At 34.7% G+C, this 14,528-nt stretch overlaps 1 protein-coding gene across 1 annotated transcript in view; it reads right to left on the bottom strand.

Annotated features, from left to right (window-relative positions):
• Window positions 1-14,528, bottom strand: part of LOC149775975 (uncharacterized) — a 93,441-nt gene that overhangs the window by 34,455 nt on the left and 44,458 nt on the right. The window contains exons 2-5 of the mRNA XM_089941077.1: window positions 11,799-11,867; window positions 7,500-7,600; window positions 6,879-6,983; window positions 5,309-5,413 (exon numbers count right to left, since the gene is read on the bottom strand). Of these exons, the coding sequence (XP_089797203.1) occupies window positions 5,309-5,413; window positions 6,879-6,983; window positions 7,500-7,600; window positions 11,799-11,867 (380 nt within the window). The remainder of the gene's footprint in view (window positions 1-5,308; window positions 5,414-6,878; window positions 6,984-7,499; window positions 7,601-11,798; window positions 11,868-14,528) is intronic.

Genomic DNA, 14,528 nt, shown 5'->3' on the forward strand with positions numbered 1-14,528 from the left:
ACGTTAACGTATACGTGACGTTGATAGAGATTGATATTGGATGGAGTCACCTGTGTTAAGGACGATATTGCAAAAAAGTGTCTTGTTTTGTTTAAATCGTGCACTATTACTTGAATGCTGTACTAAACTTAGAATAAAGTGAATAAAATTATATATTAATGCAGTGATTCAATCATCTGAGTCGTATGAACAGACTTATAATCTACATTTGGACAGATAAAGCAATATACTCCTATGCATAGACTGTGCATGCACTAGTAAACATGTTTATAATGTACATTTTGTTTCAGTCGGACTTCTCAGATTAACATATGAATATGCTCAACAATTGTGTTCGTGTAATGTCTTGTGTAATACAAACTTTACTTTCCTGCTATCCTTGACCATTCGACCCTGAATGACCGCCAACAAGAGCTTTTAGTTTGCATTTGATGAATGAATGTTACCCTGTTAGATTTCGTCCTACAAATTAGTTAAAGTTAGGTAAAGGCACTAATTTCATAGTTGTTTCTAGAAACAATAAAATAACACGCAATGTGAGCTGTCAATTGAGCCTTTCTCAAACTCGTACAGGTTGCCCCAAATTTAACTTTAAAAATTTCCTTGTCGTATCTAAGTCAAGTGAAATAGACCACGCCGCAAAATATGCTCTTTGCATTGTCGTTTTATTGCTTTATTTTTGTCTGATACACTGTGTGTTTACACTTAACCACTAAAATCCTCAAAATTCAGAGAGGTTTACGCATATTTGGTTCAAAGTTCTACAAATGTCAGAGTTATGGAATAAATGAAGGTGTTTTCGCAATTTAGAAAATAATTATAAACATGTATCAGCAGGCTGTGTGTGATTCCTCTTACTCATTTTCCAAATGTCAGCTTCCATAAGTAACAAATAAATTACATGCCAGATATCATGCCTAAAGTAATGCCTAAACTTATCGCATTAAATTATCATCTGGTAACATCTGTCGGATTTTCATTAAATATTATATTTATTTTATTATCATATACCTATTCCTATGATGTGGTATGAATATACTTATATATTTTATCAACAAGGTACATGTAGAGACCACTTATTTAAACCTGTACAGAACCGTAATAGAATAGGCATGGAAATAATGAAATTTGAGACTGCGTTTGAGCTTCATAACATGTGCGGCAAAAACACGAAGGAATTCACATTTTTGAAATCACTTTTGAGTGGATGAGAATTAAAAGTAAATCTCAGAGTCAGTCTGATAGTTATATAATCTCCAGGTCAAGTTTGATATGCAGATGTTTTTATGCTTTAGCTATATATAGATTTACATGTACGAGTGAAGCCTTAAATAAATTCTGCCTTGTTAAAAATTACTACTTTCCTATCTCCAGAAATCTGGGAAGCAGCACAGCAGGGAGGCCAAATATTCTACTTTGCGCAGAGAAGATCTCGGCGGTAGTTTTGATTGCTGAGAAGTGCCTTTGGGAACAAATGTTGTCTGTAAGGCCACCTTTCAAACGGTTCACCGCAGAAGCGGGCGGTTGGGTGACGGTGAGGGTCGGGATGCTAGCTTGCATCAGTTGGCATGCTGTCGCAAAATACATTTTTGGATAGAAATATGATACACAGTATATACAGACCCATCCACAATGTGTGCAAGTGATTGGTGCTGATAAGAACTGACCAATGCGAAGCGCAATATGTCGTGAAATATTTTTAGGTACACAGGCAAAGGGGCATGCGTTATTAATTCCATGCCGTTCATGTTGGTTGGGAACTCGTAGTGAGGCTCAACTCTGTCGGTATTGCGTTAAAGACAAGGAAAAGGGTAAACCATGTCCAGGGAAGCAATTTAAGCTGGCCCTTGTTAAGCTGCTTATCAAAGTGCGGGTTCTTTGGGCAATAAGTGATTGTTTTTTATATACTCTTTACAACTAGACAAATGTTGCTCAGATCATGTCGCGTACTTGGAAAGGGTGTCCTTTGCGGTTCACAATGTCAAATGGTCCATAAACGGCTGATGATGTTGACAGAGGAGGTTCCAGAAAGACCATACTTGCGATTGCCTTCTTCGGTGAGTAGTGTTATCTCTCACGTAGGCACGGTGCAACTGCAGGCAGACATCGCACTCGATCAGTGCTACGCTGTGCAATCTCGCTTTCTGCAGTACTCGGGGCTTATTTATTCCCAAACATCTGATCGGCTTGATCATAGTTCAACCCATCAAGATACCATCCTCACTTGCACTTTGTGCCTAGTCAAGAGGTTTTACAAAGCTCATATAAACTCCGAGCCTGGACCAACTAGAAATAGTTCTGGTAGCTTTGGAGGCCCGATGCTTGAAAACATTCCTATGCTTCAGAGACATTGAAAACCTCGCTCGTGGTAACTGGTTTGGTCTCTTCGTCGCGCTCGGCGATATCAACTACAGTCAGCGCATACTTGCACCAATTGTTCCCAGCCTTGTTCTGCAGAAACAAGAGGTCTACCAATTGGGTATCATTAGAGTCTGGAAATGCCAACCGCGGCTAGGGAATTTTGCCTGTTAATGTAGGTATATCTCCTCCCAGATAGACTGCTTTTCGAGCTATTCCATGGCAACAGTTTGTGAGACTTTCACACGTATGTTAACATTTGGATAGCTTCTACGTCCTGCCAGTAACCTAATTGCATGCTTCATGTCAAATTCATCAGCTATTGGCACGTTAGCGAGTAGCTTCCATCTAATTTATCTGCAAAGCCAAATGACTGCACTGACCTGAGCATAAATACTTATCGGCCACGCAGCCTACGATGGCAAGACTCAAGATGATAATAAAATATCATATTTTGCTCATCGGCCGAAGGTCTGAAAAGTCATTAAAAATCGAGGTCCAATAAAATTGAAGATCGTCATCTATGGTTCAAGCTATCATCAAGTTGTACTCTTGCTAATGTCTTGGTTATTTGTTAAGACGGCCTACACATCTTGGAGCGCTTCTGCAACATGTATGTGTCTTTCTTGTTCCTCTTTGATTGTATATTGTGTTAAGGGATTGCAGAGATCGTAACGTGTGTGATTGCCTCTTTTCTTATGTACTACTGTTGGATCTGTTTGTCATGACGGAAAGAACCAGAGAGATATCACTGATAGTTCTGATCACCCCTCTGAGTACTAGATCTACCTGCCGTGACCATTACACGTCAGCTACGATAAATAGCGGTCTTTTTGCAAATATGGTACATGACATATCGTAGCATCTCGACGTAGGGTGCGAAAATTAAGTTGATTCTAAAAAAGGCAGCGAATGATGCATCGAACCATGTGGTGGCAACATTGGTTCCTGTGTTCTATTTGCCTTGAGAGGCCATGTTGTTGTCCTTTTTCAGTCAGTTAAATATCACTGCAAACGCCCCACGTGTCCTCATCATCGATTCGCCCCCACTGATTATTCTTTGGCTTGAAATGTATCTACTTGATGACGGAGACAGTCAATAATTTTCAGGCCTCACAGTGTAATTTTGAATGCCATTTTGTCGGTCCCTGACACAATAACGTTGCTACTTTTGAGGTTGCTAAAGCGTATAATAAGCAACTGGCTTTGGTTTATGGAACTTGGCTTATTACAGACGACAACGGTCCTCCGCACACCCTTTCCACCAAACGCGCTGCCGTTCGAATGGAATGGGTCGAGCTTGGATACGTATTGCAACATGCTCGCGGTAACATTGGATTCACCATTTTCATTCTTAATTCTTGCCGAATTGCAAAACATGGATAAAGGATAATACGAGTTTGAAATAATCATTTCAGTTGGAGAACGAATATATACCGGCGACTGACCTTGATATTGACGTTGAAGAAGCAAATACTACACGTATCGACCTCTCAAACGGTGGTGAATTTAATTCTAGATAAAAGGGTTTACGCTTTCCTTAGGCCATAGTAATTAAGGAAAGGCCAGTCCATGCAGTAGAAAATAATCAGTTGAGAATTTGGAAGGACAACATTGATCTTTTAATACAAAAAAGAGAAGCTGTTAAGGGTCACTAGTTTTGCTATCTATATCAGAGTAATACTCAAAACGTAAAAGAAAAACCAAACACAAGACGGCTTAACGATCGACAAATAAGACAAGACAAGTCACCAAATTAAACAAAATATCCCTCAAAATTGGCTTAAACGGTTGCAAGAAGACAAACGGGAACTAACGGATGCAGAGCTAATTGATGTGGTGAGATCCACGGGCTGCAGTCCCTTCCCTGCACCCTTCGGCAATGTAATTGCAGTAGATCGTGTCCAGGTCGTTTATTTTGCATTGTTTTATCCACCACTTATCCCCTGCATTCGAACAATTGTTGTTCTAGATGGCTTCGTATTCATGGTTCGCCAGAAATGAGCTACTTCATCTGAATGTAAATCATTCTCACTTTGTTAGTAAGCAAGAAAACGGCAAAATATTAGTTTCAACGCAGACAACTCTGGTCTTCCGATTAGCCCCACTAGAAGGTGCTAATCATGGAACATAAGGTGTTATCATTTTGTCCAAGGTACAAACTGAGCAAGACACAGCTGTCGAATTCTACAAATCAGCCGCTCGATTGCACTAAACGCGCCTGGTCAGCTGGATGAGCTTCTGCATTGCATTGATAACTTGGATTCATTTTCATCTGAGAGCCAGAGAAAGGTAGCAATGTTGCATTATGTTGTGCGGAACACTACAATACAAGACTGTGTCCTCCACTAAAACTAGTTGGCCAATCAGAGAATGGATATTATAATTTAGAGATCTCATGTTCTGAGCAATGTAAACTGTATCATTTTCCTTAATGGGAATACGATACTCGACGAATAAACCGGTTACCGTATCAAGAGATTAACATGAGGAATGATTGTCAATGCAACCTGCATTAATTTAATATCATTGATAAAGTATAGTATATTGTTGCCGTTGACAAACGGCAATTGAATACATATTATCTGACTTGCATATTTCAATTTGCTTATGCTTCGAAAACAAATATCTAAAATTCACGCCGACCGTACTTAATTTGTGAAAGAGGGAAGTACATACTAAATTTTCCTATCCTCTCAATAAATGTGCATGACTTTTTTTCATAAAAAGAACATCGGCAAATTTAACAAATAATTTAAACAGAAATTAACTTACAAGGTGTCCATTCATTATCTACACGCGTCGCTCGGATGTGCATGAATATTATAAACGATTACTCGATAATTGATAACCTGGTAATATGACGATTGCATGTATAACCTAAAAGCAAAACATATGTGCATTATTAATAAATACGACACTCTAAAACTGAAGTGTATAAATTGTTTACTTGTCAGGCAACTCCGGTCATACCCGTTGAACCTATTGTCACAACGACAGTCATTATCAGCAATGCAAGTTCCAGGGTAGCACGGTGACAGATGCGAGCAAGCACCTAAATTTAAGAAGTGAAACTTTAAATTGATAATTGATGTCTCATAAAACATCTTGTCAATTAATTATTCTGATATTATGCTTGATAAAGAATTAAAATGTATATACTAATTATCTTAGTTTTAGTGTCAGCAAATGAAATCATTATGTACTACTGACAAGTAAATAACATTTAACTAACTGATATACATTGATACATAAACATAATTCACAAGCATCATTGTTAAAATCATATCATGATTCCCTTCATGTTTTATGAATAATGGTTAATTTTACGTCTAATTCATAAAATGAAATTATTTAAATGTGCACGTTGGTCCTTAAATAACAAAGGTGAATAATGATCACCAGTAAATGTATTTTGGCTTCTTTTAAACAGAAACATACAGATAATTGCAGCCAATGCAGCGAGACCGTCTCAGAGTAGGTGAACTTTAATTTAAACTCCAGAAATCTGATTGGCTGAAATTTAAATCTAACTTATATTTAACCAAATTGTTTTTCTTGTATCCTGATTTTACCATAGGTATTATAATGGCTAAAGTGTGGAACGGGAAATTCACGTAATAAGAGTGCAAGAGGTTTCTATATTCTTGATGACGATAATGACAAGGTCAGTTTATCTCTACAGCATATCCCGACACTGATTTAGACCAATATCGTGGTTACCATTTATATCACAGAATAGGCACGTTCGAAACATAGCTGCTAATTTGTTTTCTTTGTACGGATTGAAATATTTATATATGTTTTAAATCTTTACTGCAACTCAAATATATGGGTTGCTTTTCCCCTCAAATAATTATAGTTGTAAACTTCAAATCATTTAAAAAATGTGTTCATATGAATTTTAAAACACTATGTCTTTTAATATTCTATTAGTTGCTATAGGTTGTAATTAGAGCATCTTCATTTTCATACACATAGTCTGATATTCTCTAATTTTTATAAGTTGTTGTGAAATATAAAAGAATATGTATTACGTTAATAAATAAACTAACTTTAAATATATTTTACAATTAGTTGAAAAATAAATACAATTATATAGAGTAAACAAGCAGTATCATATTCCAAGAAAAGGCTTTCACCAATGTAACCACTTTGGGTACGAAAATGTTGAATTTGCTCTCACTAATTTTGCAATAGCAAAGTCAATTGTATCGCACAAAGAAATACATAAATAAACAAATAAATTAATCTCTCATTCAAAATGATTGAAAATAAGTATGTGCTAACCATACTGATACAAGTAATGCCGTTTACTACACAGCGAAGTATTTGTTTGAATGAAATTTAAACAGATTAAAAAGAAACAGTGATCACAAAAACACAGGTTACTTTATTATCTAATATGATGACAAAGCAAACATTTAGATAAAACTTACTAAGCTAACCACATTGAGGATACGTTGAAGAAATGTAGCAAGTGTCAATGTTTATCTCAGGTGACTGTAGGAGTTACTTACGTATATTATTACAGCCGGTGTCACTCCCACTAAACCCTGCTGGGCACGCACATTTGTTCGGAGCAATACAAGTTCCACCGTTCTGACATTGTGGGTTGCACACAGCTGCAAGTGAACACAAATCAAGCGGTCTTTACATCTAAATTACATTCGTGCCATGCTACTCTTTCGCACATCATTGTGTTATATATACATATACATATACATATATATATATATATATATATATATATATATATATATATATATATATATATATATATATAATTATAATATTGAGTTCGAAACATTACACATTCCTTTACACAGCTGCAGTACAAATAAAACAAAAAGTATTCAAACTACACTTTTTCAAATATTAAAGAAGTGAAAGGATATTTGTTTCTAACGTCAAAATTGCATTTTTGTACTTCACTAACGGTGTAAAAAAAAGAATGAAAATGGTGTAAAAGCAATCATTCACTAATCTGACCAACCTACACAATAATGCTCACGTAGTTCTAATTATTGCAGCTCTGAAAACTGATACAGTCAAAAGGATTAATCAGTTTTATCCATTAAAGCAATGCTCAAAGGCAACGAATTCAGATACTATATAATATAAAATTAAAATATGCTCACGAATAATACAGTTTTGATCCCCATTTATATCTGTCCAGCCTGGTGAACATCTCAAGAGACTAACAATTTCCGTCTCCTGGACGGTATTCCATTCAGAACACCTGATTGAAGAAAAATTTAAATCAAATCATTTTCATTTAAGATGGTTTTGTCTACGATAAACGTAAAGGTCAACAATTCTTCAAGGAATTATTGATTTCTAAGGGAATATCTAAGGTTGGTATTCAAATGTACATCGGACTTCATCAATCAACAATATTGCGAAAACATGCATGAAAATGATTCCATTCATTTTATATATTTTGAGGTTTTAAATAAGCATTCCATATCTCAGTGAAGGCACTATCGTATCCATCGCTTTCCAAGTGAACGAGTTTGCTAATATTAATACAGACACATGACTTTGTAACTCAAAATAGCTCTTAGAAATCTTAGCTGATTTCATCCAAGTGTGCATACTGGGATGTTAGATATGCCTATTTTTGGAAGGAATGATTACCATAGAAACTACCCAGTTTGTCATAAGAGGTCGCAAAGGGACGTATACAAAGTCGGTCGAACGATATGAACAGTGTACTACTTCAAGCACACTACACACAGCTCATACTCCTTCATCTTCACCCAAGTCCATCGTCAATACGCATTAATACACGAGTACATTGATTGGGTGCCATTTTCCATATCTAATCAAGAATTGAAGTCATATAAAACATGGGAGTTAAAAAATGACTATGAATAAGGGTTCAGATTTTTATCACCGTAAGTCTGTTTAGTACCACATTGTAACTTAGTCATCCGTGTGCCCCTTCTCTGAAAGTGAGTTTTTTTCTCTCACTTATTTCTCATAAAATATTAGCCAACAGTTTCTTTGTTTTTGCACTCGTCGTAGAGATATCATCTCCGAAAATGGAGTGTAAGCTGTTTGCAAAGCAGTTATCAAGGCTAATGCTATTCTCCAGGTGACATTTCACAACAACGAGGTTTTGGCAGTAGCGGGAGGTAACCTACTGTGAGAAATATGTTATTCAAACACAGACTGATTAATGTTCCAGAAACGAGAAGCGCTTTAGTGATCAATGCATTAAAACAGGAAGTAAAGGTCAAAACTATCTTCATGTATAAATTATTAAGCGAATTAACATGATAAATAAATTATATGCAAATGAAAGTAACTAATATATAAATTCTAATATTGTGAGAAAGCGTATACGTATGCAGAAACTCTATCATATTTTCTTTTTAAATTATCAAAGGAAACAATCTTTATCGACCTAGTACATTATTTGGGAGTCGTAAGAAAATATCAGAACTAAATCGGGTGACCCTAAACATATAAACGAGTTCTTACAGCTGATCAAAGTAGGGGAAATATTAAACTGCTACAAATAGCCATATAACAGAGGAACCGACTTAGCGGCGATGTTGAAGAGTTATTTCGTCACTTGTAAAAGTTGACGATGATAGAGCTAAGACATATCTAGGAGGAATTTTACTTAAAGTGAGTTTAGACACACTAAAGAAAAATCGCGAATTGTACATACATGAAACACACCAATATAAGAATATTACATGTGAATTCTTATGTAATGTATACCTAAGACATCATCTTGATACACCTGAATGAGAATGAGCTTAAACAGTTAGACAGAGGAAAATATGTCATTGCAAAAACAAGTTGAAACGTGACGAAGGCAGTTTATTCTTCAAATAAAATATTAGCGACTATTCTAATAAGTTTGGATAACTTCATCAGTTGCTCGAATTTACCATTAGATTTTGATTTGATGTTAACATATAAAGCTAAGGTGAGATGTTGTTGACTGCTAAAACATTATCTTATTGGTGTTTACAATATCTATGCTAGTGGTTATGTTAGCTAGATACACATTGTGTGGGGTTTTAAGGAGAAATTTGGTTGAAAAGGCTAATAATATGCATTTTTGGCAAACATATCAAACTTAAATATAGTGTCCCCATGCTATATTACAGACATAATTCTGACATGTATTCATCAATGTTTAGCAACTATTAGGGTATATGTTTATTTTATTTGTTTGAGTTTCATAAATAGAATCACAACTCTATATGACACATGATAAATATTTTATTAACAAAGTCTTCTTTCAAGCTGGGTACCTCGATACATTGTTATACAGCTTGTAATGAACACCAATGACATACACATTATTTAGCTTGTATTTTCAGTAATCATACGCAGAACCATTCATATTAAAAATGTTCTTTGTTTGCAACAAAAAGCAATTAGAAGAAAAAACAAAAAAGACAAAACACACATGAATTTTGAAAGATAACAACATAACTGAATGACAATTGTCGCGGGCAGCGTGACACGTAAAAGTAACATTGACATATGGCAAGACCCTCAGTATTTATATAGTATGCGATAGATTTGGTGCTCCTCCTGGGGCATAAATGCTTTTCAATTAAAGACATAGAGAGGCAAGATTATTCTGAGTTTAAGTAGCAACAAACATGCCACAGTTTAACTAATTCGGAGACAAATTTATGCCATTGTAAATAATTGTCATAAAATGAATAAATCGACTTTTCTTTAGGAAGGCAAGACGTTGACTACACAAAAAAGAGCAACAATCTTTTCTCATTTAAATGTTCCAAGCGACAGGCATCTGGAAGTTGAGGGACATGAAACGTAAAGGAAGAAAGAGATTCCGATGCAGAGAAAAAATTGAGTTTAGGAAAGCAGAAGGTTTTTCTCAATTGCATAAAATTTATCCATTGATACGATTTCATAATTATTTGTTATGTTTATTTACTTTAGAATCAAACATCCATTTTCATTTTTGATGAGTTCGGAGTTAACTGTTTACATTCATCTGTCTTAAATGTTATATAAGTAATTTATTCTCACAGTATCATACATTAATGTCTTAAGAATTGACTCGTTTGTATGTAATAAGTATCTTCCATTACAGGAGTATAATGTATTAATTATGAAACTAATTGTGAAAATAGAGTGCATTTATCTGTTTTAAACGATATAATCGTGTTGCGAGGAATTGATATTACTATCCGTGGAAAAGTCAATGACGTACTAGTTAGCAAGTAAGTTGGATAAGAAAAGACGTGACTCCAATAATTTATCTGTTTAATTATGTTGTGAAATCGGAGCCTGCTGACCGAAATTTAGTCCAGTTAGTGATGTATAGCCCCCAGTAAGGCGTAACACTAGTTTTTTTTTTTAAAAGGATAGGTTATGGCATAGTACCGTTAGGAATGCGACTAAAGATAGGCTCTGTATTTGTAATACCGTTGTGCGTATCAGGTGCAAGGCTGCAATCCAACGTTTCTGTTGAATTATGAGAGGACTATCTGACTTAACAAGAGTGGTTTTCTTTGTTCAATCCAAGAAGTAAAAAACTGTGACAAATATTTCGGTTGCATATTTATTTAGTTATCTTCAATGTGGAAAATAGCTCGATATATGCAACATACATTGTGGAAAGAGAAAAGACAACCATGTTACGGTTGATGATTCGAAAGAGGCATGAGAGAGAAGACAAAAATGAATCAGGAGACTCTGACCTGACACTATCGTTGAATTTTGGAAGGACCGGAAGCAACCAGGTTATGCAAGCTCGCTGAGGAAATGATCATTAACTCAATTTCATGATAAAATTATTTTTATCGCTGCAACTGAACTGCTGATTGTATTTCATATCAATTTGGTAAGTTTATTTATGTCATATTCAATTTGGTTTTGTTTGAATAAATCATAAAGTTGTTGTATTTTACGTACGGGGGATACTGTTATTATAGTTTATATCTCTGCTCAGTTCTATATTGTTCCATCCATAATTTGTTTTACTTGATCCGAGGAATAATACCGGAGTCGTTCAATACTATATAACATAACGAACCCAAACCTCTGCTACGTATCAAGTGACCTAGCAACTCGCTAGAACAAAATAAGCAAATAAAAAATTCACACCCCAGACATACATTTCGGACACTTGGTATTTCTTTTACATACCACTTGTTTGGCGTATTGTTTGAAATGTGAATGAAATCTGAGCGTACTGACAGAGAACGAGCAGTAAATTTTGTTCAAAAAAGGATATGACAACTTTCCTATAGGACAAAATCCTTAACTGGGAAACTTTTTTTATCTGCTTGAGAGTAATGTGTATACAAGATTTTAATACACAACATGAAATAAACATTTAACATTAGCGGCATCATCATAACCAATAGCAAATACAACACTACTACTAATATTACTACTACTATGACAACTAATAACATGACTCTTGTACTTACCACCATAAGATATGGCAGGAGCAGTATCTTCTGTAGCTATATTTGGCGTAGCTGTAAGAGCTAGTATGCCTGTAATAAATTGATATATATACATAAATGGTACAGTCCTTGTAATTTAATTCCATCATAAGATTCACTCATTTACATGCCAAAAATACATGACAATATCAATATCTGTTAAAAAAGACAGACGAATTCGAAAAGTTTCTGTAACCACAATCTCTTTTTGCAAGATTCAGCGAAATCGATATATTTAGGTGATTTTAAAATATGCATGTATCCTTCAGTAAATATGAATGAAAGTGTTTGCGAAAAACTTGGAAAACAGAAACTAGGGTTAAAACAAACAAACTTCAGTCTAAAACTACTGGATGAGAGTGATTTTCCCATCTTACAGTAATTGATACAGTAATGTTGAACGTATATAAATATACTTCTATTCTTCCACAAACAGTCATGTGGTTCACTACCTTGACAGAGAACCAATAGTGTTTTTGCACTAAGTAATACATTAAGTTAATTGCTATAGCTAGACTATTCAAGAAATATTTACATTTACTATATGCAAAATCAAATAGAGATATGCCTGGTATATAGGCGTGAATCATCCTCAGATATAAATTAAGGGTCAAGCGGTTTATTGTCAAGTTTGATGGACACATCTATTCAGACAATACACTATTTAATTTAATTATCAGCTAAGATAATTTGAGGTTCATGTTTTGGTGCATAGATTGTTGCATTTGTCGATGTCATAGTTGCAGGTATATCAGCAATTAAATTTCTGACCTTATCTATCATTACCCAAACCTCCAATTCATAATATTGACTCGCACCTTCTATCACTTCAGGTGCTGTTTTAACGTAATGATGCATGCCGATTCGTAAGGAAGAATACAATGATACAATCGGCAATGATATGTTAGTATCTGCAAATTTATCAGAATTCTAAATTGCGTGGAATATACACAAAAAAAAAACAACAAGAAAAAACAACAGCTTCTGCGAAAATATTGTTTCTATTACCAGCTTATGATCTTAACTTTATGTGCTGTTTATATATTACACGATGCGTCAGTCCGTATGTCTATGCTCTTGCACACGTTGACTTTCACCTCTCTTGGTCAGTGATGTAACCAATGTCATAATTATTTAGCTTGCAAATAGCATCATATTTGGAAGAATAGTTCACGTACTTAATCAGAATTGTTGTCAGAGTGTCTAAGATTGTATTTGTCGCATCTCTTTTTAACCTTTATATATAATTATTTTAGAAAACTACCTGATACAATAAAACATCTGATCCTACCCTATGCATTAAAATTTTAAATGTTGTTCAGGCTTTATACCATGTTAGGTGTCTGTAAGATAATAGTGTCGTCGATTAAGACGATTCATAATATGTATTATACTTTGTCTTGTTTATCAGGAATTATATATTTTTTATAAGTTGTTAGACTATTTGTTTAGAGAAATTTATTTATTCTTATTTTGGACGTCTAAAATCTTTATGAAGTGATTTTCTTTCCTTCACTATTTGTTCACTTCTCAAAGAAACGTACAACCGATGTAAACGTATTGCACATTAAACCGGAAATAAAAGCACTCTCATAAATTACATATTTTAAGCAAATTTGCAAACATCGGTAACTCGGGTTGACAGGTTCTACATTTCTAAAGTATCGGCTTCATTAATAAAAGCATTAAAATTTTAAATACAGACATAGCATTTTAAGACGTCATTGTCTACGGTCAAGTGTCTTTGTTCTGAGTCTTTTGAACGCACTTGTTTCCGCAGTTCATCAAGTGCTCTATAGTCACTTTCTGCCTAAAATTTCACTAGCCTAAGGATCAAGTAACATAAACAGAATATTAAATGTTCTTAGCGTTGTAAACGTAAAATATTGAATAAAAGTATCAAATGCTTTCCTTCTAAATAATATATACTCTTTTTATTAATAATTATAGTGTTTCATATATATTGATATCCATATTTTATCAGCACGTACAGTTATATTATTCCATATCTCGTGACAGTATGATTCTGTTGATCTCTTGTGATTTATACACTTGTTAAATAAAACATCATTGTACAGATATACAGCTGGATGGAGATTATTTCAAACAAAATTTGTCTTACGACCGTTTTTATACTATTAAAACTCATCTCATCTTTTAAAGATTCAAAAAACTTTTGTTAGCTAAATCGCGTATGACTCAGATCTGTATATTTTTTTATTTTGCTTCGCAGAAGTTATATGTCTTAGCACCGTTGCACTGCACAATTGTGCTTTAGCTTTCTATTAGCATAATGATTATACCTCCCCTGAGGCTAAAATACATAAAATAACATCACATCATATTCGGTTAGGAATTCTATCCTTGTTTAAAATAATGTCGTGATTTAGTAATTGTGTGTATATATATTTGATAGCATTGAAACCTTTTGATTGCGACCTCTATTTACTAGATCTTTAGTAATGAGATGAGAACTGTATCTAGGTATCAAGATGATGGATAAATTAATTATAGCACTGGAGCATCATGCCGCCGACATGGAGCATGATGTTCCACCCAGGCATATTATCCTGACGCCAGGCCGAACAGTCCTAATACTAACCTCTTACTACTGAGCCCCATGCGAGGCAGGTGCTAGTAACATTTTTAAAGGTCATTTGTATGATTCGGCCTAAGTTTGAACCCATGACCTCCGGCATCCGTGGTTAACGG

Source organism: Sinohyriopsis cumingii, chromosome 18 (genome assembly GCF_028554795.1).
Source record: "Sinohyriopsis cumingii isolate HCF-2022 chromosome 18, ASM2855479v2, whole genome shotgun sequence".
NCBI classification, from domain to species: domain Eukaryota; kingdom Metazoa; phylum Mollusca; class Bivalvia; order Unionida; family Unionidae; genus Sinohyriopsis; species Sinohyriopsis cumingii.